Raw genomic sequence first — 18,323 nt, forward strand, 5'->3', positions numbered from 1 at the left:
ATAAATATGAGAGACAAAATAAAACGTACCACAAATAATATTGCCATTACATGACAAGCTGCTAAACTAGTATACAAATTACAGTAATAGAACGTAAAACAATAGTGAATATTTACACCTCAACTTCCATTCCTTAAATGAACTGCCTTTCGCAGTGCTCCAGCTACCCGTTTTTCAATGGCGCAGCGCCCGTGCCCCTTTTCTGACCTCCCTGCCCCTTTTTTGAGTAGTGCTCTTTTCACAAATGTTCTAATAGCACCAATTATCCCGTTAGTGCCCTTTTTACTATTGAAATCATTGTAAAAGATAACCGCCATTTTGTCAGAACGAATTTCGGAGTTAATTTATCAATGTTCTATGTTTTATAAGTGATTTTTTAAGCAAGGGCAGTGATTTTTATTGTCATTTTATTCTAAAACATTAGCATAATAAACATTATTTTACCAAAGACAATTAAATAATAGCCAAGCTGAATGTAACATTCGTACCCAATCCAGATAGTACCAAACTAAGATTCGTCCCCTACATATTTGTTTTTTTGTGTATTTATTTATTTGATTGCTTCAAATGTTTAACCGTCTTTGTTTTTTTCTTTATTTTACATGGGTTTTTCTTGAGAAATATGTGACATTGCACTAAAGAAGATTCCTGACAAGTACAATCATACTCCCACAGACAAAAAGACATTTTAATTTTGATATTCAAATACACCTAAATTTTGAGAAAAAAACACCATTTTGTTCATTTCTGGAAATCATGAAAAAGAATTTAAATTGAGTACGGTATGAAAACAAAACAAATTCTAGGGGGAGACCCCCCCCCCCCCCCCAAAAAAAAAAAAAAAAAAAACAACTTGGGACAGGGGTGGACCCCTCCCCCAATTGCTCCTACACGACTCGTGTAGCTTGCCCTTTTCAAAATTCCACCCTGCCCTTTTCAAATCCTCGCTGGGGCACTGCTTTCGGCAATTGCGTTCATCAATCGATGAACGCAACATCTTCGGATATGTTCGGATCGTAATTCATTGCATAACAATATACATGAATGCTATTGATCTTGTTATTGGTTGTATTGTGTCTGCAGGTCCCGTAAAATATAGATCAACATTTTCAAAAGTGTTAGTTTATTATATTTTAAATATATTGGTACCAGAAGTGTTTCAATTTTACGATTTAAAGTGATTTCATGGGGTTTGTAATATCTTGGTACCAAAGAGAATCAACAAACCACAGAGTTTTAATATACATTTAATATAGGTCTTAATACATTGCATCGCAAACATTAACTGCTATCATAGAGGCTTCTCTGGCTGGGAAACACCAGGTAGTATCATATTACCACAGCGAATATACTACACTATCTCTCTTTTTTTTAGAAAAATTATGAAATAATTTTGCAACAGTTAATATAGTATATAAATCGCATCAGCTTAATCATTCTTCATAAATTATATCCAATGTTTATTTTTTTAACTGAAACAGTATTACAGACTTTAGGATATCATTAACTAATGTCAAACACCATTCCATTCATACATCTGTTAACATTTAATCTCCATCCTAAAGTGTCTAATCAGCTAAAATAACATTTCACAGAACATTATAATGTCAACCTGTCGAGTGGTTTTCTCTCCCGTGTCGGAAAACGCCTAGCACTTAATTGTTTATCTTCCAGTATGCCCGTTGAGTTATTGTTTTCACTGCCCGGTGTAATTACCGACTTCTCACCATCCGATTGTTTCAATTCAGGTGGTTTGTCCTGGGTTGACTCTGTCTCATTATAATCGCTCGGAATTGATCTTGCAAACATGTTAGGCCAAGCAAATGGTAATTCTTTGTTTGACTGTTGATAATTCTCCGGAAAGTTGGCATCATTTTTACGTAAATGATCAGCATGACAAAAACGGATCTTTTTGTCAACTTTTACTAAGTACATTACTGGTCCTTTTATTTTATGAACTATTCCTGGAAGCCATTTCCATTTTCTCCCACCGATTAATGTTGTTTTCACCAGCACGCTCTCTCCTTCAGAAAACATGCGATACGTTTTATGACCCCTGTCATGATTGTCCTTCATTCGTTCCTGCTTTTTCTCAATGTCTTGCTCCTTATTTGGTCTAAGCAAGGTCAACCGGCTTCGTAATTGTCGTTTTAGAAACAAAACTGCTGGCGATTCTTTGGTGATTGAATGGGGTGTATTACGATAATTCAGTAGAAATTTTGCCAATCTGTAATTCAGTGAATCATTTTCCCCTTGTAATCCTTGTCAAAAAGTTGTTTCTTGAGAGCCTTCTTGAGAACTTGTACCGCCCGTTCGGCTGCCCCGTTCGAACTCGGATGGTAGGCAGGAGACCTAGTATGTCTAATACCATTGTTTCCCATGAAGTCTTTGAAATCCACAGATGTAAACCTTGGATCATTATCACTAACTAGTTCTTCTGGTAAGCCCCATGTACTGAATAGTCCACGCAATTTCTCAATGGTTTTTGCACTCGTGGTTAATTTCATCGGCATAACCTCGATCCATTTGGAATATGAATCTATAACCACCAAGAAATTTTGTTGCCTGAATTCAGCAAAGTCGATGTGTACTCTCTGCCATGGTCTTGTAGCCCACTTCCAGGGATGAAGCGGTGCTTTGTATGGCGAATTTTGAACTGACATACATGTATCACATGCCCGTACCATATTTTCAATGTCCCTATAAATGTTTTCCCACCAAACATAGCTTCGAGCCACCGCCTTCATTCGGCACATACCCAGATGTTGATCATGCAACTCTTCTAATATTCTTTGCCTGAAAGTATCCGGTATAACAACGCGTAATCCCCATAATATAACTCCATTGTCCGTTGACAATTCGTTTCTCCGGTTGAAATACAATTTTAATTCCGTTTCAGTAACATGGTTTGGCCAACCATTCATTGTATACTCGTACACTTTGCTCAACACCGGGTGCTTTCGAGTTATTTCTGCAATATCTTTTGCAGAAATGGAAATTTCCTCGACATAGGACACATTTCCCGCATCTTCGATGTAACACGCGTCCGTACCGGCTACTGGTAAACGTGACAGAAAGTCGCAATTTCCATGATCTGCAGATTTCCTGTACACAATGTCATACTCATACGCGGATAGCGTAACTGCCCAACGCTGCAAACGCGCTGCTGCCATAGTTGGAATACCTTTCTTCGGACCCAAAATAGTTGTCAAACTTTTGTGATCGGTTATCAAGGTAAACTTGCGTCCGTACAAGTACTTGTGAAACTTTTTCACACCATACACTAGAGATAGTGATTCTCTGTGAATCTGACTATAGTTTTCCTCATTGTCCGTCAGTGTCCTAGAAGCAAAAGCAATAGGCCGCTCTTGCCCATCTTCCATAATATGCGATAACACTGCACCAATGCCGTAAGATGACGAATCACAAGCTAACGTCAGCGGCAATTTCATGTCATAGTGAACCAATAAGCCACTGTTCACTACCAGGTCCTTGCTTTCATTGAACGCCTTGTCGCAAGCTGCCGACCACACCCATTTTTCTCCTTTTTTTAAGAGACCATGAAGTGGATGCAAGAGTGATGCAAGATTTTGCAAAAATGACCGGTAGTATCCAATTAAGCCCAAATAAGATTTCAGCTGACTCACATTTTCAGGTTTCGGGCAGTTTCTGATGGCATCGATTTTGTCTTTCGTGGCCTGAACGCCGTGTTTGTTCACCAGATGTCCCATGTACACCACCTCGTCCTGCATAAAAGAACACTTCTTTTCATTCAGCTTTATGTTGTGTTCACTCAATCTTTTTAGAACTTCTCTCAAACTAGTCAAATGCGATTGATCATTTGGCCCCGTAATCAATATGTCATCAATTCTACACACCACATTTGGAATTTCAGCCAATATTTTGTCCATTACTGACTGAAAAATCGATGGACTGCTACCTATTTCGTAAACCAATCTGCAGTAGCGATAAAGTCCCTTTGATGTGTTCACAGTTAACAATTGCTCTGAATCTTTGTCTACCTCAAGCTGTGAATATGCCTGAGACAGATCCAATTTAGTGAACTTTTGCCCTCCTGCTAATGTCGCAAATAAATCCTCTGTATTAGGTATTGGATACTGTTCCTCACTTATTTCGCGATTTACTGTAACTTTGTAGTCTCCACAAATTCGCACGCCTTTATCTGGCTTTGGAACCACCACCAGTGGCGTAGCCCATTCGCTGTGTTTCACCTTGTAAACAATCCCTTCTTTTTCCATGCGCTCAAATTCTCGTTCTACCGTTTCCTTAATTGCATAAGGCACTGGTCTAGCCTTACAGAAGATAGGTTTTGCTCCGTCTTTTATTCTGATATGCGCCTTGAAACCTTTAATTGGTAGATTCCGTTAACTTTCATTATTCCAGAGGTGTTCAAACTCCCTTTTCACACACTCCAATGAAATTTCTTTTGTGCTCTCCTGAACATGGAAAATGCCTCTCCAATTGAGTGGGATTTTCTCCAGCCAATTTCTACCGAAAAGCGCTGGTCGCTTTCCTTTGGCCACTAACAGCGAAAGCTTATATTTCTGGCTTTCATATTCCTCAGGAACTTCGCATTTCCCAAGCAACTCGATCCTATTTCCTGAATATGACTTCAATTTTACATTTGTATTCCTCAATGGATACTTGCGAAGAACTTGTTCGTATATATCCGCAGGAACTATTGACACAGAACTTCCTGTATCGACATCCATATCGACTTTGGTACCGCCTAGAATCAGTATCACTATGATTTTCCTTGCAGATGGATCCGAAGACGACGACTGATATATACTATTTAAGTCGCTCTCATCTGATAAAGTTTCCTCCCCGAGGTAACGTGTTTGCCGTTCTTTGATCGACGGACACCTTTTTGCTATATGTCCCTTGCGTTTACACTTATAGCACTTCGATCCCTTGAATCGGCATTTTTCAGGATCATGTCCATCTCCACAACGGAAGCAACGCTTCGATGAACCCTTTTTCCACTGTTGAGCCTGTTTGCTGCCTTTCTGTTGTTTTGCCGATTTCCCTCTGTGCAAAATGTTCAATTCAGATGCAACGACACCCGACGCTCCTTGTGGCTGGAAGTAAGCCGTGTCCCTCTCAGCCATCTCCACTGCAGTTGCAATTTGGCAAACCTTGTCAAATGTCAAATTGTCCTCTGACAACAGTTTTCTTTGAATCAGCTCTGAGTGTAATCCACAGACAAGCCGATCACGCAATGCATCATTTAAGAAGTCCTTGAACTCACAATGGGTTGCCAGTTTCTTTAGCGCCACTACATAGTCCAAAACTTTTCCCCGTCCCTTTGATTACGTTTATTGAACTTAAAACGTTCCGAAATAACCAACGGCTTGGGCATGTAGTGATCCGTGAGCGTCTTTACTAACTGTTCAAACGTCTTGTCTTTTGGTTACGCCGGTTGAACCAAGTTCCGTAAGACACCATATGGTTCCGCACCAATAACTGACAGTAACATTGACACCTTCTTGTCATTATGTGTCCAATTTGCACAGAAAAATTGTTCCAATCGTTCAACATAATTTGTAACACTTTCTTTGTCTGGCCTATATTCTCCCAATTTTCCAAAACTAGCAATGATAGTAATTTAAAGGTTATTCATCTCAAAATTAAAATCCAATTTATTAATTTTGAAAGTTTTATCCTCGTCGCCAGATGTAATATCTTGGTACCAAAGAGAATCAACAAACCACAGAGTTTTACTATACATTTAATATAGGTCTTAATACATTGCATCGCAAACATTAACTGCTATCATAGAGGCTTCTCTGGCTGGGAAACACCAGGTAGTATCATATTACCACAGCGAATATACTATAGGGTTGATCTTTTCCCGCGTTATTGTGACGTCATTTGAAAAAAATGTTTCCGGTTATAGTCGGGTCGCTCTATTTACAGAATGGGTAAGAACGGATTACTGAAAGGTTTTCTTAAATGAAATGAAGTATTATTTTAACAATTCTTGAATGAAATAATGAACTAATGGTGTAAATATAAGGAATGAATTGCGGGGTTGATGTCATTATCGGGGATATGAACGCAATTGGGTTGGTCAAAGTACGCGTGGAGCCCTTCGGACTCGACACACATTAAGGTCCAAATATCACAATCAAATACAAAAAGGCATAATCATGGAAAAAATGGCATGCTCAAGGGCCTATTTGCATACGCGGTAAATAAATGGCATACAAAACAAGAGCTGTCGTAAGACAGCGCGCTCGATTACGCCGCTTTGACATAGAAGTCAATACAATATTGATGTTTGTGCCTGTCAAAAGCAATAAAAATCAAATTAAAAAGTAAACAGTGACCATTACTCTCTAAAGCCCAAAACAATCTCATGAAAGGTCTCTATAAACTCTTTATATATACCAAGTTTGCTCACAATATGTCTTACTTAAGATATTCAATACCAACCATTTTTCTATTAATAATAACTTTGACCTTGACCTTGATCCTATGGGCCTCAAACGCAATCTCATGAAAGGTCTCTATTACCTCTTCCTATATACCAAGTTTGGTCACTAGATGTCAAACCTAGCTAAATTTATTCGATACATAAGGTGACTTTGACGCTGCCCTCCCACCAGCCCGCCCAAACAATGACACAAGTTATTCGTACAACTTGTTTTCCCTTTGTGAAAATCTGGTTAAGAATATAAACATGTGCTTGTCAAAAGAAATAAAAATAAAAAGTAAATCAAGGGCCATAATTGGTATTTAGGGTTTAAATGGAGTTATGTAACCTTATGTTAAGATGGTTGTCATTAATTGTGCGAAGTATTAAGTCAATTGAATGAAGGGTATAAAAGTTATTAATATATATTCCAACCTGCCCTAAAACTTTAACCTAAGTTCCAAAGTCAACCAGGGGCCATAATTTGTATAAAGGATGATATGGAGTTATCTAACCTCATTATGTGATGGTCTTGAACAACTGTGTGAAATATTAAGTCAATTCAATGAAGGGTATAGAAGCTATAAATATCCCAACCTGCCCTAAAACTTTAACCTAAGTTCCAAAGCCAATCAGGGGCCATAGTTTGTATTAAGGATAATATGGAGTTATCTAACCTCAGTATGTGATGACCCTGAACAACTGTGTGAAGTATTAAGTCAATTGAATGAAGGGTATTGGACTTACAAGAGAGAATCCCAACTTGCCCTAAATCTTTAACCTGCCCTAAAACTCAATCTAAGTTCAGAAGTCAATCAGGGGCCATAACTTGTATAAAGGATCATATGGAGTTATGTAACCTCATTGTGTGATGGTCCTGAACAACTGTGTGAAGTATCAAGTCAATTGAATGAAGGGTATAGAAGCTATTAATAAATATCCCAACTTGCCCTAAAACTTTAACCTAAGTTTCATAGTCAATCAGGGGCTATAATTTGTATAAAGGATACTATTGAGTTATATAACCTCATTATGTGATGGCCATGAACAACTGTGTGAAGTATTTAGGGAATTGAACGAAGGGTATTGGACTTATAAGTGAAAATCCCAACCTGCCCTAAAACTTTAACCGGACGCCGACGCTGGGGCGAGTAGTAAAGCCCTCCTTATTCTTCGAATAGTCGAGCTAAAAATCAATGGCATACTCAAGGACACTATTGCATACTCAGTACATTAATGGCATACTAATAAATTAGATAGGCATACTCAAGACTCAAATGCCATGCGCAAGAACTGAATGGCATACTCAAAAACCAAATGGCATACACAAGAATTGAATGGCATACTCAAGAACCAATTGGCATACACTGGAACCAAATGGCATACCTATACAAGAACCGAATAGCATACACAAGAAGCAAATGGCATATAAAAGAACCAAATGGCGTATACAAGAACCATATGGCATACTCAAGAATCAAATGGCATACACAAGAACCAAATGACATACAAAAGAACCAAATGACATACACAAGAACCACATGGCATACTCAAGAATTGAATGGCATACACAAGAACCACCTGGCATACTCAAGAATTGAATGGCATACACAAGAACCACCTGGCATACACAAGAACCAAATGGCATACACAAGAACCAAATGACATACACAAGAACCCCATGGCATACACAAGAACCAAATAACATACAAAAGAACCAAATGGCATACACAAGAACCACATGGCATACTCAAGAATTGAATGGCATACACAAAAACCACAAGTGTACACAAGAACCAAATTACTTACAAAAGAATCAAATGCCATACACAAGAACCAAATTACATACAAAAGAACCAAGTGGAACAAACAAGAACAAAATGGCATTCTCAAGAACCAAATAACATACACAAGGAACAAATGGCATTCTCAAGAACCAAATGGCATAATTTAGAACCAAATGACATACTCAAGAACCAAATGGCATACACAAGAACCAGATGGCATACACAAGAACCAAGGGGTATACTCAGATACTTCATGGCATACTCAAGTACCATATTTAGGAACTAAATGACATACTTCAGAACTAAATGGCATACACAAGAACCCAATGGCATACTCAGATACCTTATGTCATACTCAAGTTCCTAGTTGCATATTCAGGAACTGAATGACATACTCTAGAACCAAAGGGCATTATCAAGTTCGATATGGCACAATAAACAACTAAATGGCATGTTTAATAACCAAAGGGAATAATTTAGAACAAAACGGCTTAATAATAACCAGTTGCGCAATTAAAAAAACAAATTGCATAATCATAAACCGAATGGCACAATCAATAACCAAATGAAAACTAAATGGCACAATGAAGGACCAAATGACACAATATAAGAACTAAATGGCATAATAAGGGACCATATATCATCCTTAAGGGCTAAATGGCACAATCAAGAACCGACTGGTATATGTATCAATCTAATGGCATTATCCAAATCCATATGGTATAATAAAGAACTAATCGGCACAGTTAAGAACCTAATGGCATTATCATATGGCATACGTAATTATCAAGAACTGAACAACATTTTCAAGTAAGAAATTGTCTAATTAAAGGTTTTCTAATAAAATCAAGCACTAATAGCTAAATCTAATATTGTAAACATACCTTGATGTTGTAATTCTCTCCACCTCTATGACATAGTCAAGCATCGGGGTGACAGGGAAACTTTTCTGGGCATACTCCTTTAGAATAACTAATCTCATATCAGGATTGTTTATCTGAAATATACAGTGTAGAAAAATACTTGTATTTAGATATAGAGTACCACATTAAAGGTGCAAATCTCTGTTCTTGTTGTTAATATGTTTTCCAGACATAACCCATTTATCAATATCTTGCATAAAATACAATAAGTTTACTATTATTATGCCCCCCTTCGAAAAAGAGGGGTATATTGCTTTGCACAGGCATGTCGGTATGTCGGTCGGTCGGTCCGTCGGTAGACCAAAGCTTCTCCGAGTGTTAACTCAACAATTCCTGGACGTATGGTCATCAAACTTCACATGAAGGTTGGGCCTGACCAGTAGATGACCCCTATTGATTTTGGGGGTCATCAGGTCAAAGGTCAAGGTCACAGTGACCTTTAATGTTAAAATAATTTTAAAGCTTGTCCGAGTGATAACTCGACAATGCCTGCACCCATGGCCCTCAAACTTGACATGGAAATTGGGCCTGAGCAGTAGATGACCCCTATTGTTTTTGGGGGTCATCAGGCCGAAGGTCAAGGTCACAGTGACCTTGAATGATAAAAGGTTGTCCGAGTGATAACGTGACAATGCCTGCACCCATGGCCCTCAAACTTGACTTGGAGGTTGGGCCTGACCAGTAGCTGACCCCTATTGTTTTTGGGGCTCATCGGGTCAAAGGTCAAATTCACAGTGACCTTGAATGGTAAAAGGTTGTCCGAGTGATAACTCATCAATGCCTGCACCCATGGCCCGCATCATTGAATTGTAGGTTGGGCCTGACCAGTAGATGACCCCTATTGTTTTTGGGGGTCATCGGGCCAAAGGTCAAGGTCACAGTGACCTTGAATGGTAAAAAGTTGTCCGAGTGATAACTCGACAATGCCTGCACCCATGGCCCTCATAATTGAATTGGAGGTTGGGCCTGACCAGTAGAAGACCCTTATTGTTTTTGGGGGTCATCGGGCCAAAGGTCAAGGTCACAGTCACCTTGAATGGTTAGAGGTTTTCCGTGTGATAACTTGACAATGCCTGCACCCATGGCCCCCAAACTTGACTTGGAGATTGGGCCTGACAAGTACATGACCCCTATTGTTTTTTGGGGTCATCAAGCCAAAGGTCAAGGTCACAGTCACCTTGAATGGTTAGAGGTTTTCCGTGTGATAACTTGACAATGCCTGCACCCATGGCCCTCAAACTTGACTTGGAGGTTGGGCCTGACCAGTACATGACCCCTTATGTTTTGGGGGGTCATCAGGCCAAAGGTCAAGGTCACAGTGAACTTGAATGGTAAAAGGTTGTCCAAGTGATAACTTGACATTGCCTGCACCCATGGCCCTCAAACTTGACTTGGAGGTTGGGCCTGACCAGTAGATGACCCCTATTGTTTTTGGGGGTCATTGGACCAAAGGCCAAGGTCACATGTACCTTGAATGGTAAAAGGTTGTCCGAGTGATAACTCGACAATGCCTGCACCCATGGGCCTCAAACTTGACTTGGAGAATTGGCCTGACCAGGTGATAACCCCTATGGTTTTTGGGGGTCATCTGGCCAAAGTTCAAGGTCACAGTGACCTGGAATGGTAAAAGGTTGTCAGAGTGATAACTCGACAATGCCTGCACCCATGTCCCTCAAACTTGACTTGGAGGTTGGGCCTGGCCAGAAGATGGTCCCTTTTGATTTTAGGGATCATTGGGCCAAAGGTCAAGGTCACAGTGACCTGGAATAGTAAAAGGTTATCCGAGTGATAACTCGACAATGCCTGCACCCATGGCCCTCAAACTTGACTTGGAGAATTGGCCTGACCAGGAGATAACCCCTATGGTTTTTGGGGGTCATCTGGCCAAAGGTCAAGGTCAAAGTGACCTGGAAAGGTAAAAGGTTGTCAGAGTGATAACTCGACAATGCCTGCACCCATGTCCCTCAAACTTGACTTGGAGGTTGGGCCTGGCCAGAAGATGGTCCCTATTGATTTTAGGGGTCATTGGGCCAAAGGTCAAGGTCACAGTGACCTTGAATGGTAAAAGGTTATCCGAGTGATAACTCGACAATGCCTGCACCCATAGCCCTCAAACTTGACTTGGAGGTTGGGCCTGGCCAGAAGATGGTCCCTATTGATTTTACGGTCATTGGGCCAAACGTCAAGGTCACAGTGACCTTGAATGATAAAAGGTTGTCTGAGTGGTAACTTGACAATGCCTGCACCCATGGCCCTCAAACTTGACATTTAGGTTTCTGGTGACCAGCTGATGACTCTGGATTTTGAGTTAATAGAGTCGAAGGTCATGGTCATAACTCACTCTATCCTCACACTTTAATGGTCATAATCTTAAAACTGCCTTAACGGCAACAAATCAGCTGTCATTTCGGTCCCCGCATATTTCATTCAATTGTCCATATAATCCTGACAACATGGCGCTCAGGGGGGGGGGCATAATGTTTGACAAACATCTCTTGTTTAATACTAGAATTGGACATAAAAGTCACCCTACCGGTATATTAAGGATTCTTAGCACTTTTCAATGGTGCTCAGAATTCATTATAATTTTGTCTTTATCAAACAGAGACATGTAGACATAATTTCAGTAATCTTCAAGGTTGTCTTGACCCTGTGCCTGATGCCTTTTTATAAGTCATCATATAATTAATAATTTCCACAGGCCTACTGTCTATCGTAGCTCTGAACATAATTTGACTAGAGAAATGAACATTTCCCCACCTCAACTTACTTACTTTACCCTGTGGCCAATGCCCAAGATTAGTTTGTGCTTTTTTCTCATATTGTTAACAAATTCCAGGGGTATCAACCAACTGTCTATGGCTTCACTACACAGGATCGAACCAAAGTAATGAACAGCCCCAAACGGAACTTACCGACTTGACCCTGTGGCCAATGCCCATGATAAGTTTGCCTTTTTTGCGCATGCCATTTACAAACTCCATGGGGATCAGTCCACTGTCTACGGCACCGCTGAACTGTTTCGCAGCCGCACCAAGCGCTCCTCCAAATCGGTCACCTTGTTAGGGCAAAATGTGAAGTAACATTTGTTGCAATCATATGTATTTAAGGCTCTATCTTTACCATACCATCAGACACATTCTTAGGTTTTAGCTTCATTTTAAACTGCATGACAAATTCAGTACATGGATTTCTACTTATTAAATGGTGTTTTACTTGTTTCCAATCATAGTATAGAATATTGGACTGTTATCTAAAGCCAGTTATATCAAATTGACTCCATCAGCGATTAAAATGTTTTATAATTAGTCCGTCTATAGCTTACAATGGTAAGAAACCTAGATGTGAGACAGGAGACAAGATCCTTGCCCGCACGGGCGCAGACAATTGTATTATGGGCTCCGGAAACTGCGGGCCCGTGATCAGCCGTAACCATCAAACACATCTCGATAAACTTGGTGGCTTAGCGAGGTAACCTGAGAAGTACATATCAAATAGTAGAATAAACTTGATAAACTTCGTGGTGTAGCAGGGAAAACTTAGAAATAAATATAAAATCATAGGAACAAACGACGAGACCTGAAAACGCAGATCCACGTTTGACAACATTAACAGGTTACCTATCACTGATAAATAATAAGGAAATATGTTAATAGCATTAAGATGTAAGATTTCTATATCTATTTATACGTATAGCCTAAAGGAAATAATAGTTCTTTGACTATTTTTACACTACATTCTAAAATCTACCAGTAATACCTAAAAACCTTCTTTCATTACCTGTTTCCCCACTACCCTCCTCCCTCTTACCCCTCCCCCAAAGAAACAAACCATGTATACCTTCTCTGGAACCAGAGCAGACTCAGCACGCCCCCAATGCCCATGTCCTCCTTGAAGATATCGGTGATTGGGATTCCTGCGTACAGCAGCACCTGGCCTCGTTCATCACATATACTTGTCATTAACGATGCTGGCTTACGGATCAATTCGAGTTCCTATAATGACATAACAGCCTTAAATGGAGTTAGTACAAAGTGTAACTTAGCCCATGGTTTAAATATAATACAAGCACTTGAAATGTGTGGAAATAGATGATCATAGGCAAAAACAGTTATCAAAAAGATAATTCATCATATTTCAAACAAAATACAGGACTCCTAGATATTAGCTTACAGTAGCCCAGGCATAGTCCATGGGTACAGTTGGTGGGGCCTCTTCCGGGCAGGGCTGGATTGTCCCATCTGCTACAAGCTGGTCGTATTCTTCCCTGGAAACAAAAGAAGAGACATTTACGAAATGTTACCAGAAATACAAAAATTGTTGTTCCCATTTTGTAATTTTGTAATTTTGTTTAACATTTAATCAATGTTGTTTTGTTGTATTCCATGGCTCTATGTTCAAACATTCTCACATGCTTGTCAACATGTTTGATGAATTTCATGACTGGCTCATATACTAATCAAGATAGGGATGACACAAGGGACCATCTTTTTTAGCCAAGTCATCAATTGGTCAAGGGTTAGTAGCCAAACATAAAATTCTTGACCATTGCTTTGACCTTTGAAGTGTTGCCTCAAACATATTGAGAGTCATTTCCTGGTCAATATATATGCAAAAAAGCTATATAAAATCAAGTCACTGAAAAACATCCAACAAACTTTGTGCAGCTCTTTTATATTTCCATAGTAGATTACAAGGAACGTAGTTTTATTAAATATTTATGTAAAAAGTTTAAACTTAAACCCGGTTTAATGGCACTGGGTAAACAATGTTAAAAAAATGCTACATCAGTGATGAGAAAAAGCAGTTCATGAGAAAATGAACTGAACTTTTACTGCATAAAAGTACTGGGTACTGTTATTGTATCATAAATAAAATGTAAAATTGACATATAGTTTTTCATATAAATCTTGATATGTTACGATAATGAAGTATTCATTCATGTATAGACCTTTTTTATCAGATTACCTTTGATAGCAGTGTACCAATTTACACTCAGGTGACAAACTGTAGACCACTTTCTTGTTGATGATATCAATATTTATAACTTATGGTTAGAAACAACTTGTTCTAGTTTATAACATTATTGTCAGACAAGTGAAAATATTAGGGATGCAAACGAATATTCGAATATTCGATCAAACGTTTGGAATTCGAATGTCAAAATCGGTATTCGATGTTCGAAAACAAATGTTGAATGAATAGAATTTTTTCAAAATATGCATAAAATGAAACTGAACTATGACATTTCCTTCAAAGAGGTATGGCTTCTAACTTAAGCTCCTCTGTGTATCAAACTTCTGATTTGATTCATGACTTTGCCTGCTCTCCATGTAAAGATGATGGATTAAACAATGAAGCACAGTTCTGCTGTGGTGAGTGCAGGAAACATTACTGCAACATTTGTGTAGCGCACCATAACAAACTGTTTAGGAAACATTCAGTGCTTGGAAAGCAAGATTTGAGCAAATGGTTGGGGTATGCAGGACATAGCCCGATAGAGATATGTGACAAACATGGTGACAAGAAGCTTGATATGCTCTGTGAGGACCATGATGAACTGGTGTGCTATGTTTGTGTGTCTCTCACTCATAGGTAAGCCAAAATACCACTTTCAACTTTGATATATTTATGTAAATCTTACCTGAAATACATTACAAGGATACTTAACAAACAAACAAATACCCAATCCCCCAATCGACCCTTACAAGTATATAATATTTTTCCTTGAAATTTGACCGTCTGAACCAACACTTCCGCTTTTAAAAGTATCGTGTGCTAATGTTTATCAATTCACCTTCACATTACTAAAATGAAGCATAAAGTAATGTGTATCAATGTTTTAAAAGATTATTTGATATAATGATACAAGTTGCACACCTTTTTTGAGAGTACTTTTTAAAAAAAAAAACCCAACACCCTAAATGGCTAAATGACAATAAACGGGGTTTATGTTTAAACTTTTTGCTACTGAGCTTGTTTTTGTAGTTTTTCATATTAATATTTGAATTCCTCCAACTAATAACAGCTGTCATGTGACTCAGACTCTCATCAGTAAGGCTTATATAGCAAAACAAACTTAATTCAGAAGGTTGCTGTGTCATTGACCTCCAAGGTAGAGATGCCGATTTTTCTGTGTGACACGTCCTCATAATATGGTGGATACATCTGCCAAATAATTTTAAAATACCGCCATGAATGAGAAAGATATGGACCGATCACGAGCAACATATCCCCATGCTATGCCGGTCATTTCCGAAAAGTAATTATAAAATCCAACCAAAAAATGTGTGGACCCCACAAAAAGGACATCGACCGCAAACCAAACTTCGAATGTTGCTGTGACCTTGTCCTTGAAGGGAGTGACAAGAAGTGTCCGCACAATACATTCTCATGCTATGCTGGTCAATTTTACTAAATCATATAAAAATCCGACATGAATGACTGACGAATCGTTGGCAAGATGTGACAACTCAGGAGATTTCGTAAACAGCCCAACTTCACTTTGTGAAGAGGTGGTATTAAAATTAATTCAGTGAAGGCCCTGAATAGGCACCACTCGTTAGAAGTTTATTTTGTATATCCTTGGCAATATTTCTTATTAGGCTTACATTTTTTCAACTTTTTAGCATAATATGAATTGTATACACAGCAATAAAATAAGCTTCCAATGTAAACCTTATTAAAAAAAATACATACCTATTGTTTACTCCTTTCAGAATGTGTCAGAGTATCAAGCACATACCTGACATAGCTGGAAAGGTTAAAAGCACAACAGAATTCAAGCAGTTTCCTTTCAATGTTAGGCTGACATCATCCAAGCTTCAGTCACTGTCTGATAAAACACTACAGAACAAACAATCTCTAAAAGATGCTGGGAAGAAAATACTTGCTGAAATCAAGTCACTGAGGAAGAAATTGAATGACACATTTGATGAATTAGAGACCAAGACAAACACAATCTTACAAGACCAGCTCCATGATGTAGATGAATTTCTGCAAGAGGACATTGATAAATGTACCCAACTCCATGACAAACTAAGAACATTTCTAGAAGCCATTCAATCCCAACAAGATGACACCTCATACATAGCATACAGAAAATGTAAGGACAAGATGAGAGAGGCAGAAAGCCTGATACAGGAATTATCTGTTAAACCTGACACAATCCTCACATTCCACTCTGATCCAAAGATTGAACAGTTACTATCTGGATTGAACACACTCGGGGAAACCATAGCGTTCCCATGTAAAAATACCTGGAAATACTTTCCGCTAAGTCATGTTTTTAAGGTGAAAAACATATCAAAGTCCATTGTTAAAATGCAAAGTGATGTAGAAGGATGTGGTTTAGGAGGTATATGTGAGCTGCCTGGAGGAGAGATCCTCATCACCGACTTCAAAAACAACAAAGTAAAGCTGCTGGACTCCCAGTACCAGGTGACCGCTACATGTGACTTTCCTGTACAACCAAATCATATTTGTCACATTGCTGGAAATGAAGCTGCAGTATCTCTCTGTGACAAAAGTGTACACTTTATTACACTCAAAGACAGAACAATGACTGTTACAAGGAATCTCTCATTTCAACATTTTTGTGCTGGTATTTCTCACCACAGTGGTAACCTCTATGTAGGTTCCCATACAGCAATCTATCATTACACCATGTCAGGCCAGCTAATGGGAAAGATCTATGAAGACAAAAGTGTCATCTTAACAGTAAACAAATTCACAGTCAGTAGAGACGGCACAACAATCTTCATACCTGCCTCTACTCACAAGAAGCTTGTAACTATTAACACAAGTGGGAAAATTCTGTCAACTCTTCAGGACCCTGACTTTGACTGGCCTATTTCAGTGTGTGTGAGTGACAGTGGACATGTGTTTGTCTGTTCACATTTGTCAAGCAATGTGACCCAGGTGGACAAGGAGGGCAAACACAAACTGGCCACACTGGCCATATAGGCAGATGGACTTAACAATTCTTATGCAATATGGTTCACAAGGCAAACACACAGACTGATTGTTGGAGGGCACGGCAATGACTTATCAGTGTTTGAGTTAAAGTAAATACAAATTAATAATGAAAACAACGATGGTAGCAGCACTTAGCAGCACGTTACTTCATTCGGCAAACAATAATAATGAGTAAATGGGAAAAAACAAAATGAATACATGTAGCTAAAGTAACACCGACTGTTTGACAGTTAGGTAACTAGAAAAAGAAAAGAAAATGTGAAAATTTCTCTAAAATACTATCGAGAATAGCGTACAAGTATGAATACTTTGATTATATATTACTAAGTAATGTTTTATGATATATTATGCATTTTAAGGAAGAAAATATTTGATGGCAGTTATGTTTTGAAATCATTACATGCCATTATCACTGTATGATCTTGTGTTTGTGTATGAGCCGGAGGCATTTTGTTCAATAAACTTTGTATAATTGACTATGCAATGAACAGAATATATTGAGAGGGATAATTGTTAAAAGAAACAAGTGTGTGGAAAACATCATATTTGCACACATATTTATCAAATATGTATTCAGAGAAAAGGAGAGTAAAATTTGTCTTCCAATATGGTCGTCATGGTGGCAATTTAAAACATGGAAAATGTTCATGAGATAGAAGTGAGCTGTAGTGTAAAGTTGAAATAACTTATAATGGCAAGAATGTGATAATCGCCAGTGATGAGTGTTAAGATTAGGGCGTTTACATGGACATATTTGCTTGTGAAGAAATATTGTGCGATGAGTATGTATATATACATTATTGTATTTTTATAAAGATATGCACATGAGTCCTGGGGTGGAGAAATAGTGTTTGATGTTACACACAGGATATCCCATCATTTGTGACTGGGTACAACACAATATCATTATTTGTCATATCTGTACACAGAAGATCCTATTATTTGTGATTAGGACAATCCAATATATGGCTTAATGCACAGGATTTCACATGAAAATAACGTTCATTGAAAATGTCCAAGATATTCCGCTGACCAGTATAAATTAATATCAGAACCTTGTGAATAAGAGATAAATTTTATATAACAACAGGGAATTAATTGTGTATATGATGTAATTGTATAACTTCTGGTGATGCTAAGATTATAACATGTGTCTACCCTATTAAATAACTATGAGAATCTATGTAAACAGTGGAA

General features: G+C 38.5%; 2 protein-coding genes and 1 pseudogene across 2 annotated transcripts; 1 reads left to right on the forward strand and 2 right to left on the reverse strand.

The window, feature by feature from the left end:
* Positions 1–2,234: 2,234 nt before the first annotated feature.
* On the reverse strand, positions 2,235–4,259 carry LOC128240922 (uncharacterized protein K02A2.6-like). Its single transcript, XM_052957917.1, has one exon. It carries the CDS (start codon positions 4,257–4,259, stop codon positions 2,235–2,237), a length of 2,025 nt encoding a protein of 674 aa, XP_052813877.1.
* A 3,770-nt stretch (positions 4,260–8,029) lies between these two features.
* LOC128240923 (ATP-citrate synthase-like) lies at positions 8,030–13,416 on the reverse strand (annotated as a pseudogene).
* A 996-nt stretch (positions 13,417–14,412) lies between these two features.
* Positions 14,413–17,114, forward strand: LOC128240924 (uncharacterized). Its single transcript, XM_052957918.1, has 2 exons — positions 14,413–14,744; positions 15,869–17,114. Exons 1-2 carry the CDS (start codon positions 14,413–14,415, stop codon positions 17,112–17,114), a joined length of 1,578 nt encoding a protein of 525 aa, XP_052813878.1.
* Positions 17,115–18,323: the final 1,209 nt, after the last annotated feature.

The sequence above is a fragment of the Mya arenaria genome, chromosome 7 (assembly GCF_026914265.1).
Source record: "Mya arenaria isolate MELC-2E11 chromosome 7, ASM2691426v1".
Taxonomy (NCBI): domain Eukaryota; kingdom Metazoa; phylum Mollusca; class Bivalvia; order Myida; family Myidae; genus Mya; species Mya arenaria.